Source organism: Ailuropoda melanoleuca, chromosome 10, assembly GCF_002007445.2.
Source record: "Ailuropoda melanoleuca isolate Jingjing chromosome 10, ASM200744v2, whole genome shotgun sequence".
In the NCBI taxonomy this organism is placed as follows: domain Eukaryota; kingdom Metazoa; phylum Chordata; class Mammalia; order Carnivora; family Ursidae; genus Ailuropoda; species Ailuropoda melanoleuca.
This window is the reverse complement of record NC_048227.1, coordinates 41,465,661-41,486,062: the sequence shown is the minus strand read 5'-3', so window position 1 is coordinate 41,486,062 and position 20,402 is coordinate 41,465,661. Positions and strand designations below refer to the sequence as shown.

The following is a 20,402-nucleotide window of genomic DNA, read 5'->3' as shown; positions in this document are numbered from 1 at the left end:
AACATTTTATTCAAAGTTAGAGACAGTAGTCACTCAGTTCCTGTGTTGTTAGAAATCACACGGGGATTTCTGCGCATACCTGGAATCTGGAGGACAGGCATATAGTCCCACACACCAAGGGACAAGAAGCATAGAAGAGAAATCCAAACTTTCAACACACCCAAGCTATGTCTACAACTTTGTATCCTCCACAGAGCAGAGTAAAATCCCTGGGACTCCACAAAGCTGCAGAACAGTGGGGTCTAGATCAAGCTACTGAATTATTTTACCATGACGGAGTCACTGCAAACCAGTAGGAAACTTCTGAGGCTCTTCAATGACAGGACACAATTAGAAGTGAAATACTTTCAAGAAATAGCCTTACTTCTTTATAAAATGTAGACCGATAAACTCAAATTTAGAAAGGTACTCTTGGATAAGTGGGTGCAATTAAGGATAGACGTTTCAGGTAATTGTTAGATGAATGTTTTTCCAGTAATCTTTAAAATCAGTAGGATTAATCAATTGTAGTATTGTAGTATTTTGGCCGAAAATACAGAAACAATGACCCAATGATTTGAACCTTTCTCATTTGAGTTTATTAACAAATACTCCCAGTGCTATTAGCCAATGCCTCGTTATTTTAAGTACCCACTGACTTTGCAAAGTATTTTAAGATATACGGGATCTAGTGACATGAAAATCTTTTTCTCCTCAAAATCTATTTGATAAGTTTTCATCTGGTTAAAAGGTCAGCACTTTGAGAAGTAGGACTTTGGGGGGGGGGGTTTAGCACATCTCAGCACAGCTCTTACAGAGAGAGACTCTCGTCTGGGCCCAGCAGGAGTGGGCCACATGCATGACTACTGGAGTTCACAAGGGATTCGTTTTTCTTCTTCCTTTTGATTTATGCTACTTCGTACATCCTGAATTTTAGGGTTTAGGCTCTACGCATCATCTGTTTCTTAGCATGGCTCACTTAATCTGAGCTTTTATGAACCTCAGATGAACCTGGACCGAGGTTCTGAGTTTGTAATGAAACCTGAAACTAAGCAACCGTCCCCTGGTTTCAGTCTCATTGTTGAAGTCGTCATAACTTCAGGGCATAGGAAGCATGGGTCTGGCACATTTCAGAAATTCTACTTGTTTTTAAAAGGCAAGTCCACCATGTGCATGATAACGGACACCTTGGGCATAGCTGTTCTAGAGCTGCAAAGCCAGCAATCATCAAGAATCCTCCCTGGGCCACTTCCCAGCTCCTAATTTTCCTTCTGCACCTTTGTCCTTAGTTTAGCAAGTTCTTCTTCTAAGCTTTTAATATGTTCCTTCAGGGTGGCCTTGTCTTGCTGGGCCTTCTGACTGGCTTGGCTTCGTGCTTCCTCAATCTTCCTTTCATACCACTTTTCCATCTGGGTAGAAACAGCCTCAAAAAAATACTGGGTAATCTCCAGAGCTTGGGAAGTGTCTCGAACGTGAGGGGCAGTCTGCTCACTGCCTGCTGCTGGTGGCGGCTGCCCACAGGGGTTGCTGGGTGCTGGGTGCTGGGTCCGATGCCTTGTCTGCCCACTTTTCCCAGACTTCTTGGTTTGGGTGCCCCTGTCAACACAGGGCCCAGCCTGCTGATCACATTTGGCTGCCTCTTTCAAGGGCAGCACGGCTGTCTGGACCTTGACATTCCTCAGTCGGGAGCCTGGACAGTCTGAGGAAGACAGCTCCTGCTGTAGCCTGTGGGTAGCAGTGGAGTTGAAGGCCTTTTCCTTGGGCCTCACCACCTGAGGAGAACTGTCAGAAGCTGCTACTGGACCCGCAGTGACCACTGATTGATCCACACCTAGTTTCAGAAGGAAAACAAGACCACGTTGACACAGTCCTGTGGCTCTGCGTCGGCATTTCAGAAGCCAGGTAATCCTATACGCCATCAGCCTTCCCCACTGCCAACCACCATGTGCAATTTCTCCTCTGCCCTCCCCCCTTCCATGTCCCCCTGATGATCATTTTGGGTGGTTAGGGCTTTCATGGATTAACGACACTGGTGGCATTTAAGCCAAAAAATTGCCAGCCTTCCCTTTAGCTAGTTAGAAAGCTTAGAAAGCTCTGGGTACCGTCTTGTGAGGGCTAAGGATGACACGGCTCACCAAGTATCTCTGAAACAGAGCTGGGTGTGTACTGATGAGAATGAATGCGCCCATTCCCTAATTTCTGGGCCTTTTCCACACCATAGCCCCAGTTACTAGTTCCAATTCAGAGAGGTGGTCATACTCTCTACCCAGAGCTCCAGCCACGTTCCCTAACTAGCCCTCGCATGAAAAATTTGCCCAGGATTTCCCCAGTGTTACGGGCACAAAGAACATAAAACTGTGGTTCCAGAAATGGTCTATAATAACATAATACCTTTGACATATCAAGATTCCTCACAGAGGCCTAATTACAAAGGCTCTAAATGACCTCAAAGTCATCACCGTGGCTAATGAAAAGATACTTTGCTTGAAAGATCTCTATCTGCACCTGGGGCAGCTTCAACACATGAACCGCTGTTTATGGAGGTTTTACGTAGCTGGACTAAGGTCAAAGCTGATCAAGGAGAAGAAAGGAGAAAGCAGCACCAGAGCCAGGGCAAGAGCCCTGCTGAGGAGAAAGATATTTGTTCAAAACTCTTCACCTTTGGGACCCATTCTGACACCATCAATACTGTACCTGAAACATAGCTATAACCAGTCAACAATTCTTTTATTCCTTCATTCAGAGATTTTGAATACTTAAATAGGAGTACTTTATTGATGTACAGGAACTGAATGTACAACAGTAAGCAAAGGAAGTTCTCAGCCCTATAGACTTTACAATCCAGTGTTTTCCACAGCCCTATCCTAGGGGCTGCCTTTGGACACAGCAGAGAATGCTATCGGAGGTTTGACCAACTTTGGACGGAATGGCTCTCTCTGCCCAAGTGTTACCTGTAGAGGACTCGCAAGTAGATGGTGTGGATTTGCTCCTAGAGGCCCTAGACTCTCCAGAAAGCTTCAGCTCCAGATTCTGAATCTTTAACATGCACCAGGTTTTTAATTCATCCACCAAGGACATCTAAAAAAACAAACAAAAACAAACCCGCACAAATGATGAATTGGACATGTGGTTTATGAATGAAAGCATCAAGAGTGGACTTTTCAATTATGATAGTTCCAGATATGATCTTGACAGGCCTAAAAGCTGTGGATGACCTCCCCCCCACAACCACACGGCCTTCTCCACTTGCCCTCTGTAGACGAGGATTCACCCAGCACCAAGCCTGATAGTGTCTATAGTCTTTGAGTGACTTAGGTTAAGAGACACCTTGAACGCCCAAAGCTTCCCAAATCTTACAAATCAAGAATTTTTGGCTGCTCAGGAGCATGAACTCTCTCATACTCAACAAGTACTCATTTTATGTCTGTGGTCTTAGGCAGACAAACTCCCCAAGGGCAGGAACCAAATCTTGCTCAACAACAGAGCAGTGCCCAACAAATGCACAACACATAGAAGTGATTCAAAGCAGAGACTACATCTTCGCCTGTGTGTTCTACGAACGGTTCAGTCTCCACCTCTTACCAGAATATTCAGCAACAAATGGACTGAACTACATGTTATTTTCTATTCATTATATAAATGAATAAAAGGACATTAAAAAGGACGTGCTATGTAATACAAATGCTTTTATGGGTTCTTGGCCTCTGGGTTTTCAGTGATGGGTCCATCTTAACTCAGTGGAGACCTGTAGTAAATACCCGGCTAAGGACAGAGCCTGGTTTTCACCTGTCGTTTCTCTCCATCGTGCTTCTCGGCGTCGGAGTGCTGCTGCAGGCGGTTCAAGCACTCTGTTCTCTCTGCTGAGAGCCGCTCAACCATCAGCTTGTCCAGAACACGCATCTGGGATTCAACGGGCAAAGAGCAAAGGACTGAGATGATCGCAGGATGGGGCCTGGTCCCTTGACTCCGGAGACGGGGCTCTGGGGTACCAAGCAGTGGCCAGAGAGAACAGAAGCAAACCTCAACTTCTCTTTTATCCTAGTTTCATCTAGTATTCATTGAACCCTAGGTTTTCACAATCCCTGAGCATGTTTCTGTGTAGTCACTCCTTTTTCCCATTTGTTAAATTCCTAAGGGGTTGAAGAGACTGAACACACAGTAAATCTACAACTCGAGCCAATGCAGACCTAGTGTTAGGGTAACCTGAGGTGTGACTTAGGGAGGTGGGTGGGGGTTTGGGTGAAACAGGTGATGGGGATTAAGGAATGAACTTGACGGGATGAGCACTGGGTGATGTGTGAAATTGCTGAATCACCATATTGTACACCCGAAATATAACACTGTATGTTAACTATACTGGAAGTAAACAAATCATGTACTAGACAAAAACAAATTATACATTTAACTCCATATACAGAAGAGTATATTGCCATTAAATAGCACACCGAAACTCCACACGTCGAAGACATTACTACGTTTAAACATAAGCTACAAAGATGGCAAGGGCTCTTCGGGTCCCAGATGAAGTCGTAAGACCTGTAATCTACTCCACAGACCCACCCAATCTACACCCGTTTATAGAGCAATTCCTCCTCGAGACCTGAGGGATGACCGAGCAGTTTGTGTACCACAGCAGGTAAGCCATACAGAGGAGAGCAAGGGAGGCAGAGACACGGCAGCAAAGGGAACCCCCATGCCCAACACTGCACGGTAGTGGGGACAGGACTGGGAACGTGGGAAGATTGGCCTGCCCTGGTGCACAGGAGAAAAAAACAGGATTTCAAAGGGTAACTAGAATACAAAGGAACCAGGGCCCTGCCAAATGTCAGGGGAGCCACTGGAATGGTCTCCAGGTCACAAGGGCTGGCAAGCACCAGAGTCTATGTTCCTCCCCCAGCTTGATGTCACAGATGCGAGCAGGGCCCGGGCACCACAGCCATCCTGCCACCTTGGGGAGCCCTGCCCTACGCCACCACCAGCCCCAGCTGTCCCGCCAATGCAGCCCCAGCATGGTACACACGTCACACCCTCAGTCAGTGCTCACTATGGCTCCAGCCATTTTGCCGAGGTGATACAGGTGCAACGCACCTTGAACGCTCCAGGCCCCTCGCTTCAACTCCAAATGACCTGCCAGGGCACACTCAACTCTGTGCCCTGAGACCTCCCCGCCCGAGTCCCCTTTGCTCCAGACAACGTGCTAGGGTGCATCCCGTGAACAACACCCTGGAGCACATCAGCTGCAGCTGAACTGCCGGGGGGCCTATGGCACAGAGGGCCCTGGGACTGCCCCACTCTGCACCCACTTCGGCTCAGGCCATCCCACTGACAGCCCCAGGGCAGAGAGCCTGGGGATCCCCCAGGCCACACCAGCCACAGTTCTGCCAGCCAGCCAAAGTCACCAAGCATGATACCCTCTACACAGGGGATGGCCACACCTCAGACTGTTCCTTCAAGTTGAGGATAAGGAGCTGTTCTGCTTCGTTCAGAGGAACAAAAGCAGAAAGTCAAGCAAATGAGGAGACGGAGGACTAGGCTTCAAACAAAAGAACAAAACAGAAGAACTAAATGAAAGGAGGTAGCAGACCTGCCTGGTGAGAGTTCAAAGTGATGGTTAAAGACGCTGAGCAGCTGCACAGAGGGGGGAATTCAGAACTTCAACAAAGAAACATAAGATATAAAAAGAACCAATCAGATGAAGAATATAGTAACTAAAATGAAAACCACAATAGAAGGAACCAACAGAATAGAGGTGAAGAAGAACGGGTCTGGAATCTGGAAGACAAAGTAATGGCAAGCACCCAAACTGAACAAGAAAGAATTTTAAAAAATATCGGTAGGTGAAGGGATCTCTTTGGCAACCACAAACGAACATTTGCATTATAGACATCCCAGAAGGAAGAGAGAGAGAAAAGGGAACAGAAAACTTATTTGAAGAGATAGCCGAAAACGTCCCTGAGCTGGGGAAGGAAAATAGGTTCAGGAAGCACAGAGTTCTACACAAAATGAACCCAAAGGAGATCCACACAATGACACATAAATAAAATGTCAAAGAGTAAAGAGAAAGAGAATTTCAAAAGCGGCGAAAGAAAAGTAATAACATTCAAGGAAACCCCCATAATGCTATCAGCTGATTTTTAAGAAACTTCGAAGGCCAGAGGAAGTGACAGGATATATTCAAAGCACTGAAACAAAAAAAAACCCTACAACCAAGACTACTCTGCACACCAAGTTTATTATTCAGAATCGAAAGGGAGAGAAAGACTAACAAACAAAAGGTGAATGAGTTCGTCACCACTAAAACAGCCTTACACGAAAATTTTTTTAAGATTCCACTTATTTGAGAGAGAGAGAGAACAGAAGTTGGAGAGGGGCAGAGGGAGAGGGCAAAGCAGACTCCCTCCCTGCTGAGCAGGGAGCCCGACTCAGGGCTCAATCCCAGGACCCCAGGATCATGATCTGAGCTGAAGAGAAATGCTTGACCTGAGCAACCCCAGAGCCCCAACCTTACAAGAAATTTTAAAGAGATTTTAAGTAGTAAAAAGGCCATAATTAGAAAATTATGAAAAAAAAAGTTCAAGAGTAAAAGCAACATACAGTAAAGGTAGTAAAGCAATCTAGTGTGGAGGTTAGGAGACAAAGTGAAATTGTATCTTTAAAGGTAGTTAAGGAAACTCAAAAGAAAGATACAAAATGACAGCATACAAAAAACGTGGGGGGGGGGTCAGTAAAAATGAAGTTCGTTTTGAATGTATTCAAACTTAAGTGACAATTTTTTTTTTTTTTTGGAGAGAGAGCGAGAGAGAATGCATGTGCACATGAATGGAGGGTTGGGTTGGGGAGAGATGGGGGAGAGGGAGAGCAAGAATCTCAGGCAGGCTCCATGCCTGGCACAAAGCACAACATGGGGCTTGATCTCATGACCCTGAGATCATGACCTGAGCCAAAATCAAGAGAGTCACCCAGGCTCCCCAAGTGACCATCAATTTAACATAGACTGCTATATACTTAGGAATGTTATATATGAATCGCATGGTAAATACAAAACTCAGATACACACACACACACACACACACACACACACACACGAAAGTGAAGCAGAACACTAAACAAAGTCATCAATCGTAAGGAAAAAGCAAGAGAGGAACAGAATTGCAAAACAGAAAAACGATAAAATGGCAATAGGTACATAACTATCAATAATTAAATGTAAATGGTCTAAATGATCCAATCAAGAGACAGAGGGTGATTGGATAAAAAAAAAAAAAAAGACCCATCTATTTGCTGCCTACAGGATACTCACTTCAGACTTAAAGGCACACACAGACTGAAAGTGAAGGGATAGAAGAGATTCCATGCAAATATAAGGGGAGTGGGGAGGAGGTAGCCAGGGTAGTAATACTTATATCATAAGAAACAGACTTTAAAACAAACTTTAAAACAGAGTAAACAAGAGACAAAGAAGAGCATTACATAATGATAAAGGGATCGATCCAACAAGAGGATTTTAACAATTGTAAATACATATGCACCTAATATCAAAGCACCTAAATATGTAAAGCAACTATTAGGAGACAAAGGAAGAAATAGATAGTAATACAATAATACTGGGAGACTTTAACATCCCACTGACATCAGTGGATAAATCATTTAGATAGAAAATAAGGAAACTGTCTTAAAGATTCTATTTATTTACCTGAGAGAGAGTGAGCACGCGTGAGTGCGTGTGTGCAAGCACAAGCAGCGGGAGTCGCAGGCAGAGGGAGAAACAGGCTCCTGGCTGAGCCGGGAGCCCAATGCGGGACTCCATCCCAAGACCCTGGGATCATGACCTGAGCTGAAGGCAGATGCTCAATGAACTGAGCCACCCAGGCGCCCAGGAAATTGTCTTTGAACAACACATTAGACCAGTTGGACTTAATAGATATTTATAGAACATTCTTTTTTTTTTTAAGATTTTATTTATTTATTTGACAGAGACAGCCAGCCAGCGAGAGAGGGAACACAAGCAGGGGGAACCGGAGAGGAAGAAGCAGGCTCATAGCGGAGGAGCCTGATGTGGGGCTCGATCCCACAATGCCAGGATCACGCCCTGAGCCGAAGGCAGACGCTTAACTGCTGTGCCACCCAGGCGCCCCTATTTATAGAACATTCTATCCAAAAACAGAATACACATTCAAGTGCACATAGAACATTCTTCAGAATAGATCATGTGTTAAAACAAGTTTCAATAAATGTAAGATGACTGAAATCATATCAAGCACCTTTTCTGACCATAAAAATATGAAACTAGAAATCTGCCTTCAGCTCAGGTCATGATGTCAGGGTTCTCTGATCATGACCCCAGTATACTGGGATCAAGTCCCACATCGGGCTCCTTGCTCAGTGGGGAGTCTGCTTCTCTCTCTCCCTCTGCCCTTTGTCCCTGCTCATGCATGTTCTCTAACAAAATATTTTTTTAAAGATTTTATTTATTTATTTGACAAGAGAGACAGCCAGCGAGAGAGGGAACACAAGCAGAGGGAGTGGGAGAGGAAGAAGCAGGCTCCCAGCCGAGCAGGGAGCCCAATGCGGGGCTCGATCTCAGGACTCTGGGATCACGCCCTGAGCCAAAGGCAGACGCTTAATGACTGAGCCATCCAGGCACCCCTCTAACAAAATATTTTTAAAAAATTGTTAATACCTATTCTTCCCAAACTATTCCAAAAAAATAAACATACATACATCAATGGAACAGAATAGAGAAACCAGAAATGGACCCTCAACTCTATGGTCAACTAATCTTCGACAAAGCAAGAAAGAATATCCAATGGAAAAAGAGCAGTCTCTTCAACAAATGGTGCTGGGAAAATTGGACAGCCACATGCAGAAGAATGAAACTGGACCATTTCCTTACACCATACACAAAAATAGACTCAAAATGGATGAATGACCTAAATGTGAGACAGGAATCCATCAAAATCCTTAAGGAGAACACAGGCAGCCACCTCTTCGACCTCGGCCGCAGTAACTTCTTGCTAGACACGTCTCCGAGGACAAGGGAAACAAAGGCAAAAATGGACTATTGGGACCTGATCAACATAAAAAGCTTCTGCACAAGGAAACAGTCAATGAAACCAAAAGACGACAGACTGGGAGAAGATATTTGCAAATGTCTTATCAGATAAAGGGCTAGTATCCAAAATCTATAAAGAACTTATCAAACTCATTACCCAAAGAACAAATAATCCAATCAAGAAAAGGGCAGAAGACACGAATAGACAGTTCTTCAAGGAAGACATACAAATGGCCAACAGACACATGAAAAAATGCTCAACATCACTCGGCATCAGGGAAATACAAATCAAAACCACAATGAGATGCCACCTCACACCAGTCAGAATGGCTAAAATTAACAAGTCAGGAAATGACAGATGTTGGTGAGGATGTGGAAAAAGGGGAACCCTCCTACACTATTGGTGGGAATGCAAGCTGGTGCAGCCACTCTGGAAAACAGTGTGGAGATTCCTCATAAAGTTGAAAACAGAGCTACCCTATGACCCAGCAATTGTACTACTGGGTATTTATCCCAAAGATACAAACGTAGTGATCCGAAGGGCACCTGCACCCCAATATTTATAGCAACAATGTCCACAACAGCCAGACTATGGGAAGAGCCCAGATGTCCATCAACAGAAGAATGGATAAAGAAAATGTGGTGTGTCTGTGTGTGTATATATATATACACACACACACATATACATACAATGGAATATTACTCAGCCATCAAAAAAATGAAATCTTGCCATTTGCAATGATGTGGATACTATGCTAAGTGAAAGAAGTCAATCACAGAACAGATTATATAATCTCACTCATGTGGAATTTAAAAGACAAGACAGAGGATCGTGGGGGAAGGGGGGAAGAATAAAACAAGACAAAGTTAGAGAGGCAGACAGACCATGAGAGGCTCTTAATCACAAGAAACAAACTGGGGGTTGCTGGAGGGAAGGGGGGTGGGGAGGATGGGGTAACTGGGTGATGGACATTAAGGAAGGCACGTGATGTGATGAACACTGGGTGTTATATAAGAACGATGAATCACCAACCCCTATCTCTGAAACCAATAATACATTATATGTTAATTAAATTTAAATTAAAAAATATTTTTAAAAATCTGAATAAATGAGCTTGAAAGAAATCACAAAGGCAGGCCTCCTCCCTGACAGCCCGCCCGACATGCTCAGCACAGAGCCTACAGAAGGGAAGGATGTGCTGAGGGCTCTTTCTGATTTCCTTTCCTGTCGGGATACCTGGACGTGCAGCGCTCCGGGCCACTCACTGACCTGGTGCTGGGTCTTGTTCTCCATGTGTCCCAGCTTTGTGTTCATTTTATCCTGAACTGAGCCCAGCTCTGCCTTGATCTCTTCCACAACTGCCTCCAACTGATTCTCCAGCTTGTTGATTAGGGGTTCACACCGACAGCCGTTTATGGGTGCCTGACGGGAACAGTAAAGGAATCAATCCACTCAATCGTTCCTTCAACAAATTGGTTTTGAGGACCATCCAGTGCCAGTCAGTGTGCAGGGGGGAATACAGATGATGGAGGAGGCAGGTTCACCCCTGGCGTAACTTTGGGATGTCCAGTGGGCCAAGCTTTGGGACCAACAGGCACTAAGAAGATTCAGAGAGTGCCAGTGCTTGTTGCTTTTATCCACTCTGGGGCCTCACGACGATCCAGTCACCTAAGCATGTTGCGGAAAGCTTTGTAACTACCGCTGTGTGCCTGGGCCTAAGCTGGGGGTGCGCCTGTGATTTAGGTCAGGAGGGCCACCTGCTTTATCTTTGAAGCTCATGCCTTAAGTCAACACTGAAAGTGGGTATTAGTCCCCAGGAATAGGAATACGTGTACGGCCTTGCCTTAGGCCTGTGGTCCTAGGTCCAGACAGGGCTCGCCAGGTACCTGCATCACCTTCCCGTCCTTGCCCCGGTACAGCGTGTACAGCTGGTATGCTCTGAACTCGTGGGGAGGGGGTGGCGGGGAACATCGGTGCCTGGGCCTCTTTTTAGGATGATTATGAGCATGCGAGGTCTTCTGGTGTCCAGGCTGTTGGTCTGCTGGTGGGGTGGGGTCAGAAAACGCTGACACCTGTGGGAGAGGAAGGGACAATACCCCCGAACACTGTGACATCTACAGGACTGACACCCAGCCAACCACTCCCTTCTCACCCACGTGTGCCGAAGACCCGGCTTGCTTTGTCTCATGGCATTCCGCTCCAAGCACCCCACGTCAAAAGAAATACATCAGCACGCTAACCTTGTGTTTGAAGTTAGCCAGATTTAATTTTTGTGCTCTGGCTCCCAACCAGCAAGCCAAGCAGTGTGGCTTTTTTAGCTATTGGGCATGACGCTATCCCAGGGCCCTCTGCCAACCTGCCTCCCAGCCCTCTCCACGCTGCTTTCACGTGCCTCCTGACCTTGGGCCTTGACTTTCTCTGCCTATTGTCCTTTGCTCTGGGCTCTGGGGAGGCGGACAGGAAATCTTCTCTGGACTCTTCTTTCCTGGGTACAGCCTGTTCACTGCTGGGGGTGTCTCCTGCTGAGACACTTCCCTACAGAGGAAAGAAAAAAAGCCCAGAAACCAGTTCTAATTGCCCCCCCCCCCGCCTTCTGTAATGGTGTAAAATTCTGTTTGCGAGACTGGATCCGCTGAAGGACCCCGGGGACTGGGCGCCAATGGCAAACAGGGAACGCTGCCCGGTGGTCCACACTGCACAGATTCTGTTTCCCCAGTCGCTTGAATATTTGGCTTTGACTTTATTAGGTGCCAAACTAAATACAGCCTTGGGTCTGATTCTATATTCTAGAGCTTTGGGAACCTACCACAAACACCTCAGCGTTAGATTTTTGATTTTTTTGCATTTCAACTGCACCAACAACAAAAACACCATTCATTCTTTGACCTGGGGCCTCACAATTCATAATGGAGTAGGAGAAACCTCTGAAATGAAAAAACATCCCATTTCCACTCCTTATAAGAACTTTTACAAATTAACATATACAATACAACCACAGGAACTTAATCAGAGTTACAATGCCTTAACCCTGGAAACGGATAAGAAGATTTTGAAATACAATGATGAGTACTTGGTATCAAATTCTATGGGCCAAAAGCTGTCTTTACATCCTAGCCTTTTTTGTCCTGGGAGAGCGGAAAGGCGCGGTTCATTCCAAGGCTACAGTGGCTAGTCGTGCAAGCTGTCCCCGTACAAGGGCCCCTGCAGAGGGAGCAGACAGCCAGCTCGGGCTCTCTGTACCGTATGAGCCCGAGCAGGGGGCATCTTCTCAGTTCTCACAGAGGAATCACCTGGCCTAGCACAGCCTCAGTCGTTCCCTTAAGCAAAAAGGAAGCAACCTAGACCAGTGGTTGTGAAACTTTAGTCCACATCGGAATCACCCGCCGGGCTTGTTCAAAGACTGCTGGACCCCTCCCAGAGTTTCTGATCCAGTGGGTCTGAGGTGAAGCCCCGGACTCTGCATTTTTAACAAGGTCCCAGATGACACAGCGGACACCACACTTTGCACCCCTGCCCTATACAGTTAAGGGCACAGTGTCCGAGGCAGAGCCGTCCACATGGTGGTGACAAGGCCACAGATATGGGGGCTAGAAAATATGGGCAAACAGGCTCACGATCCGAACCCTTGGAGGAGTGGAGGACAGGGAGCTGAAGAGAAAGCGCGGGCAACAGTGTGAAGAACCAGAGGACAGCAGAGACAGAGGAGGGCGTGGCTGCTGCCACACGAGCCCAGAAGCCGAGGTGCCAGTGTCCCACCCTCTGGAAGGCGGTGAAGTTGGGGAGGGCGGGAGGGCTACCCCCCACCTTGCTTTGTGCCACCTCATCTCTTGGCACAGACTGAGCTCTCCTCTCTTCCTTGAGCCTCTCTCTCTTTTTCCTCAGGCTTCGCCCACGACTGAAGCGCAAGACCTGAAGGAGGCAAGAGGCATCGTTACAAACCACCAGCGTGTGCAGCGTCAGCGCGATGGAATCGTCCTTGGACCTGATGCTCTGATCTAATGGAGCTTCCAGCCTAGCGGGAGAGACCAAGCGTTCATGTCAACAAGCACTTCCAGACTGCCTGCTAGGCTTCCTAGGTCCTGTGCCAGGCGGGCTCTCTGGGGACCCAGGCAGGAGGAGCTCGTTATCCCTGAGCTCCAGGAGCTTACAGTCTAGGACCAGAACAACAGGCGTCTGCACACTGGGCCAGGGCCACCATATAGGCGTGTCTAGGCTGTGCATGGCTGAACTCCAGGGAACACCACTCACAGAGACCAGAACAGGAATGGCACCCCCTGGAGTGGTAGAATGTGGCAGCCCCGGGCCAGTCACAGGCTCACTGTCTTGGTACACTGGACCTGAACCAGCCCATCAGATGTTCTCTTGACCAAACCATATTCAAGGCATTTGTAGTGTGATTCAAACACTGAGGTGCATCTGTGAACCATGGGACCAAGTATGGGACAGAAATCTCTTCCCCAGAAGAAAGCATTTGGTCTGCCCCTTCGAGGGCAGGAAGGCAGAATGGACACAGGCGAGTAGACATGGGGTCCGAAAGCCCGATCTTGGAACCCAGCAGCAGCTAGCTGTAGAATCTTTGGGCAAGTTATTTGCCTTCTCTGTATTCTCAAATGTACATATGGGAGTTAATGGAATTAACCAAGGTAAAGCAGGCGGCTGGCACACCTGGACCATCGGGCACGGTTAGGTGCCTTCCTCCTGCCTTGGGCCCTAGAGTGCCTTGATCGGCACAGGAAGTCTAAGCAGAGTACAGACCTTCGAGCTGGCAGAAACCTTCAGTCTCTGGCCCAGCTCCACACCCTTCCTCCAGGCCCCTTGCTCCCCGTTCCAGCAGCACCCCCTTTAACCAAGGAGGTCCAGGAAGTGAAGACACCTTTTTCAAGGTCTCGTAAATTTTCTGCAATAAAACATTTTGTCTTCATAGGTCGATAGTTCAGCACAGTCTTCAGCTCAATGTTCAACTTTCTTGTGTTCATTAAATTCAAGTGACACTATTATGGGACAAAAAGAACCTGTCCGGGCAGCAGGCACCACCTACATGGAGAATTCCTGACAATATCTGCCTGTGGCTGAACCAGATGTTTAAATTGTATCCTCGTCCCCTAAGCCAACAGCTCTGAAAGTGTCCGGGAACCCTGGGTCCACGAGGCTAAAATTATCTTCATAATATTACAACAGCGTCGGCCTTTCTCTCTCACAGGGTGACAGCGGTGTTTCCCCGGAAGCTGCACACGATATGCCAACGGATCACGGGCAGAAGAAAAGGCGAGCCCCCCTCTTCTTTGCAGGAGAGCAGTATGGAGGTTTGCAGAAATGTAAAATAATGCTACTTACTCTTCTCACACAACTTGTTTTTATAAAGTTACTTTTCACAAAAACAAGTTCATTTTGTGGTAACAGAGTTAAAAATGTTCATTTAAAAACAACATTCCTCAAGTTGAATTTCAAATATGGTAACTATTAACAGATACAAACACAGATCTTTATGGGCCTCTAGAACATTAAGTGTCCCGAGACCAAAAGGTCCGAAAGCCACTGTCCTAAGCCCTTTTTTTTTTTTTTAAAGATTTTATTTATTTATTTGACAGAGATAGAGACAGCCAGCCAGAGAGGGAACACAAACAGGGGAGTGGGAGAGGAAGAAGCAGGCTCACAGCAGAGGAGCCTGATGTGGGGCTCGATCCCATAACGCCGGGATCACGCCCTGAGCCAAAGGCAGAGGCTTAACCGCTGTACCACCCAGGCGCCCCTCTAAGCCCTTTCTTAAGCTAAATTCAGACTCACAAGGAAGTCAAGTTTGATGCGAGGAACTGACTAGTGCCCATCGCTCATTCAACTTACGGACCCCTGGAACAGAATACAGCCCCAGCATCAACCCAAAATTCACTTTCAGAAGCATTTGTGAACCGTATCAATCTAAAATGAGAAGGGATACTCAGAGGTCACCCAAATCATCAGAATAATTCCCTCCATAGACCATGTTATTAGCCAATGAAAATAACTTTGCATGGCTTACAGCCTTTCTCAGCGAACCATATCATCTACTAAATGGAATGTCATCAATCTCCAGCTCACAGAAATCAGGGTATATGGATCTTTAGAAAGTAACCTTTTAGAACTGCTGTGAGCCAGTGAAATCCATGGTCAGCTAAGGTGCCACGGCAAGGAATTTCCTGTTTCACAAGAGGAAGGCTAGTTCTAGAACTTCAGAACAGAAGAATAGCATGTATACAATTTTATGCATATTCAAAAGTTCTTTATGTTGAGAACAGAGTTTAGCATAATCATGTAAAATACTTGGTAAAATGTCATTCCATTTATGTGCTATTCAAATGGGTGTGGAAAAACTGGTCATTTTTTTTTTTTTTAAATGGAAACACTAAAGGAGAATCACATAGGAAAATGATCCACAGTTCAGCCTTTTCTCTACGAATTCAGATCCTTGAGATCTGGAAGACAAAAGGCAGGTGGGTTAAAGGCCTAGAAGTCTGTGTGCCTTGGGGAAACTCCACCCCACAAAATTTGATGATCTTCCCACGGCTAAGGACAGAGCTGGCTGTCCTAACTGCCAAACACTGACATGGCTATAACAGAGGGGGATTCTGACCTTTATTATAGCATCCCCTACTTTTTGATCTATGAGAGACCAGCATTTTTCTATTAAGATTCATTGATGTGATTCAGTTGATGATTTGTTTGCAAATAAAAGAGGCAGAAACTTTTCCAAAGGATCACTTGACTTGTGCCTGTCAGGGGCTCCACAGACTTCCAGACACCACTGAGAAGGACCAACTCCACGGGCAACAGGGTGATCAGTTTTCAAAAGGCAAAAAATCATCACCACTTCCAGAAACTGCTAGTCATATCAAGTAGGTTTTGAAAACGTAAATGAAATAAAGGCCACGCAAACCCCTGTGTTAACGGGGCACGCGCAGCAGTCTGGTATCTGGAATATTCCCCTGGCTCTCTGAGACTTTAACTTCTCACGGTATCAGGCAGAATAAGGTCAAAAACAAATACGTTTTTGCTGTAATGTAACACAGAGTAGCTCCAATCGGGAAGCAAACCATTTCCTTAATATTGGACATTTAGGTTTAACAAAATATTGGACAGCAACAGAAAAGCAAACCGGCTTCCATTATGATGAATAATTAGGGGAACTGCAGAACGCTTTCCTACTATAGTTAGGATAAAGGGCAGGGTACAAAAGGGTTGTGGGTGTAGGCACACTTATAAAAAGTATGTGTCTGAAAGGTAATATGAAGAAACAACAGTTATTTCAGGGTGCCGAAATGATGAATAGCTTATACGTTATTAAAACGTTAGATAACTTCAATCTCAACTCAAATAATATCAATTTTTTAAGTTAAATGATGCCCCAAATACCATTATATTCAATAAAAAAGGGAAGAACACCATCATACTTAACCACCTCTAATGGACATTTTCTGCTTTATTTGCCTAGACTGGATCCCCTCCTCCCACCTTTCTCCAGGAAATGCCCCTTCCAAGCACATAGTCAAATGGACGCAGCTATCTTCCTCAAGCGCCCATCCTACTTGTTCAGGGCATTTGCCCCAAGCTCGCCAATCATGATTCTCTCCTGTGATCATTTAAACCAGAACTTCTTCCCCGAGTACTTGGGGAGTAATAATCCACAAAGCTGGTAATGACCATGATCCAGCTACAGAGAAGAAAGGATGCCCGTGTATGAAGATGAGCCCACTGAACCTTACATCTCTGGTTCTGGTTATCCTGGAGGCCCATGTAGATTCCTGCATTTTCCGCTGCCTGGTTGCGAACCTATCCATTTCCTATTTAAGTTAGTTTGAATTGGCTCTAATAGACGGCCACCAGAGAATCCCAACCAACTTTTGCGGCCCCACATAATCAATATAATGGAAAATGCAATAAGTCCTACCTGGGGAGCTTTAGTGAGGAGGAGAGCAACTTCTGGATTATTGTGGTAGCGGGCAGTCTCCAATGGAGTCTGGCCTGCCTAAGGAAAGGCACAGGACAAGTGAGTAAAAGACAGCAACCCTGCACACGCCCAGCCCGACTGGGACAGCAACTCCGCCCTCAGTCACACCAGCATGGACGCAAGCTCAACAAGATATAACCACAGGTAAGACCTGGCCCTGCTAGAGCCTCGCCCCATGCAGTGAGGGAGCCAAGTCACACCTGAGGGCACAGAGGATCAGTGTTGATCCTCTAGGAAGCAAAGCTCTGGAATACCTGCCCACCAAGGAATGCTTCCTAGAAAAGACAGGAGGCAATGTAAAAGACAAGGTCAAGGTGGAAGATTTCAGTTGAAGAAACACAAAGGATCATAAAACCCAGCCAAGCAATGAAATTTCCCTGGAGGACACTAGGAAGGACAGATCAGGCCCCAGCCAGTCTCAGGACTTTGACTATAAAGAACAATTAGGAAACTATGGCCATATCAGAGGCTCTAGGGGGATTAAAAAAAGGAGTTGGTAACAATGGAAAAGAACCCATTCAAAAGAAGGGAAAGGCATCAGGGGACATGTACGATGGTACACCACCAACACAGGAGAGCTGTGAGGAGGAAGTGGAGGGGAGGAAGGTAGGGACTGGATATAGGAGGCTTTTGCCCGCTCCAACACTGCCCAACTGTCCACAGAACTGTTCCGCCCCCAGCCCCCCGAGCCTGCTATTTCAGGGGGGCAGAGACCACAGGTCAGCCTCAAGGAAGAAAGGGTGCCTGAGCTGGTGCCTGCCATAGGACCTAGGAGAGAGAGGTGGGATATTGAGAGAGAGAGAAGGAAAGAATAAGGTGATTTTGGAGAGAGAAGAGTTTTGAGGATGATTAATCTGACGGTCAAGGGGCCACTTTTCTGAGGAGACTATCCGTTTACAGGGCAGGAACTCACTTTTGGGAACATCCACTTGTCAGTTTACTTAGACACCCGTGAGCTTCCCTTTCCGGGCAGGACGTGCTCACTCAAGCTAGGAGTCTAAAGAGAAACCCTTAGGGCTCATCAATTCATGGGGCTGCTACGAGCAAGGGTTCCCTCAAGTCCACCTCTGGGGTCCTCAGCTTTAGCAGAACCCCAGCTCTTAGAGTAAGGCTGGGGGAGCTCTGTGCCCTTTGCAGAATAAGACTGGGTGAAGCTATGTGCCCTGCAGGAGGTGAGGTAGTAACATGCCCCATTCTGGAAAGGGGTGGGGATGATTTTTAACATTGTTGCAACTTAACTTACATTATTAACAATGGTCCCATCTGCTCCAGCTTCCAGTAAGATTTTAACCACCTTCTTGTGATTTAGGGCAGCAGCAACATGAAGTGCTGTGTCTCCAGCCTGAAATTAATCAGAAGAAAGGCTGCTAAACTCCATCTGATTACGGTTCACAGCCCTCAGGTTTTTCATCCCATTGCCTGGTGGTAGCTTTTCAAATTAGGATTTGCCTTAGACTGATAGGGGGCCCTTCGCTCAAGGGTTATGTGGTTCTCTTTAAAAAGATGTCTTTAAAATGACCTACATACAAAGATCACATTCCTTTCCGACTGAGGATACTAGAAATCGCAGGATCAAGTGCAGGAGGCAAAGTAATGTCGGGCTGGGGTGTTTGAGAACGGGGTACCTGAGGCCTCACACCGAGACAGGATAACGGGCACACCGCCAGGGGCCAGCAGGCTGGCCAGCACACAGCTCTGAACCACGTCCCTATACCCAGGCAGAGGGCCCCTTGGTTTCTGAATACTAGAATGAGCAGAAGCTGCCAGAAAGTGGCTACTTCCACAAGCACCTGTGGGAATGTAAAGGGCCCACAGGGAATCACTTTGCAGGCTCATGGTGTTCATTCTTCGTTTGGGTGGAGTCACGAAAAAAAAAAAAATCAGCGTTCACTTAAGACCATATGTTTTCAACCTCTGACCAAACGGCCTATAACAAAGTTCATATTTTCTTTATACAAAAAATGTTCAGACAATCAACTATGAAAGGAGGCTATGGACAACTGCAGCTTGGTGGGCCAATTCCCAATGTGAACATTTGTATTTCCCCAAGCAGGAGGATATAAATCAGGCAAGCACAGAAGTTTTGAAATAACCCATTCTCTCCCATGGGGTGGTCAGGTAAAGCTCCGGATGACATGTTTTCCTGGGCAGCAGGAAATCCAGCTGTCCTGTGGCCCTCCCCCCACCCCCGCCCCGGGGGAGCCAGGGAAGTTCTAGTCCACGGCCGAGTCACTTGGTTGTGTGTGTTGGGGGTGCTCTGCGGCAGTGATCGCCAACCTTGGCTGCAAACTGGAATCAGCTGGGGAGCTTTAAGACCTACTGACGCCTGAGTCCTGCTCCTAGGCACTGATTTAATTGTACCAAAGCGTAAGTTGGGCATGGGATCTCTCAAAGCTCGCAGGGGAAACATCCTGCCAAGGTTGAGAAACACGGGTTCGTGGGGGCTGGGTAAGGGTAATCAGAATCTGCTCGAAGCCTGGAGAAGGACAGGCTTGGGTATTTAGCTGGGCCGGTGTTTCTCAGTCCTGCCTGCACCCTCAAGTCAAGAGCTTTCTAAAAATCCCATTACCTGGATTCTGGTCACTTTAAACTGGGGTAGGATTCAGCTTTTGTATTTATAATTTCCCTGTTGATTCTTAATATGCAGTGGGAGTAAGAAACCACTGTTATGGGGCACCGTTAATCTGAATAATGATCTGTTTTTAAAATTTCAGATACACGCACCCAAACTCTGAAAAGCCAAACAATGTATCATTTAGGTATCAAATACCAAGACATTAAAGAAATCTACACTCCTGAAAAATCACACACATTTCCATGGAAGACTGTAATAATCACAACAAATCCCCAGCGTAGAGCACGGAGGCAGATCACAAACCAGATGTTATAGAGACCAGAGACTCTATCTGCTCAAAGTGGCAGTGCAAGGAACAGGAGAGCCTAAATTTCCTTGCTCATTTATTAAGCCACATTCCCCTCTGAGGGTTTCCTTTATAAAAGCATTACAAGCAAAACCTGCCCCAGGATCTTCAACACGCAAATGTGGAGATATGCACTGAATGAGAAAAGCAGGCTCCCCGTAGGAGGCCAGATAAACCAGCACCACAGGAACACTCATGCAAAGGCCAGCACTGGCCTACTCCCAGACTCGCGGCTCCCAGCAGCCTCTGCCTGCATTGGTGCTAACACACCGGTCAGCCTGGTGGGAAGGGGGCCCCGTAGCCATGGGGAGGACACATGCACTGACCTGGTTCTTTTCATGGACAGAACAGAAAGCACTGAGGAGGAGCTTAATGATGGACAAGTGATTATAGCGTGCAGCAACGTGCAAACAGGTATCGCCTGCCTGGGGACAGAAATCAAACTCTGAGCACAATCTGAGCAGGTAG

At 46.5% G+C, this 20,402-nt stretch overlaps 1 protein-coding gene across 8 annotated transcripts in view; it reads right to left on the bottom strand.

The window, feature by feature from the left end:
• Window positions 1-552: 552 nt before the first annotated feature.
• ANKRD6 (ankyrin repeat domain 6) overlaps window positions 553-20,402 on the bottom strand; it is a 179,070-nt gene continuing 159,220 nt past the window's right edge. For 4 of the 8 annotated variants that reach the window (XM_011229215.3, XM_034670816.1, XM_034670815.1 and 1 more), the window contains 10 exons: window positions 20,261-20,359; window positions 18,257-18,355; window positions 16,954-17,031; window positions 12,837-12,941; window positions 11,433-11,567; window positions 10,919-11,104; window positions 10,302-10,454; window positions 3,766-3,879; window positions 2,931-3,057; window positions 553-1,810 (listed from right to left, as the gene is read on the bottom strand). In XM_011229215.3, coding sequence (XP_011227517.1) covers window positions 1,239-1,810; window positions 2,931-3,057; window positions 3,766-3,879; window positions 10,302-10,454; window positions 10,919-11,104; window positions 11,433-11,567; window positions 12,837-12,941; window positions 16,954-17,031; window positions 18,257-18,355; window positions 20,261-20,359 — 1,668 coding nt within the window. In that variant the 3' untranslated portion in view covers window positions 553-1,238. The remainder of the gene's footprint in view (window positions 1,811-2,930; window positions 3,058-3,765; window positions 3,880-10,301; window positions 10,455-10,918; window positions 11,105-11,432; window positions 11,568-12,836; window positions 12,942-16,953; window positions 17,032-18,256; window positions 18,356-20,260; window positions 20,360-20,402) is intronic. The other 4 variants (XM_034670817.1, XM_034670819.1, XM_034670818.1 and 1 more) reach the window with 3 other exon arrangements.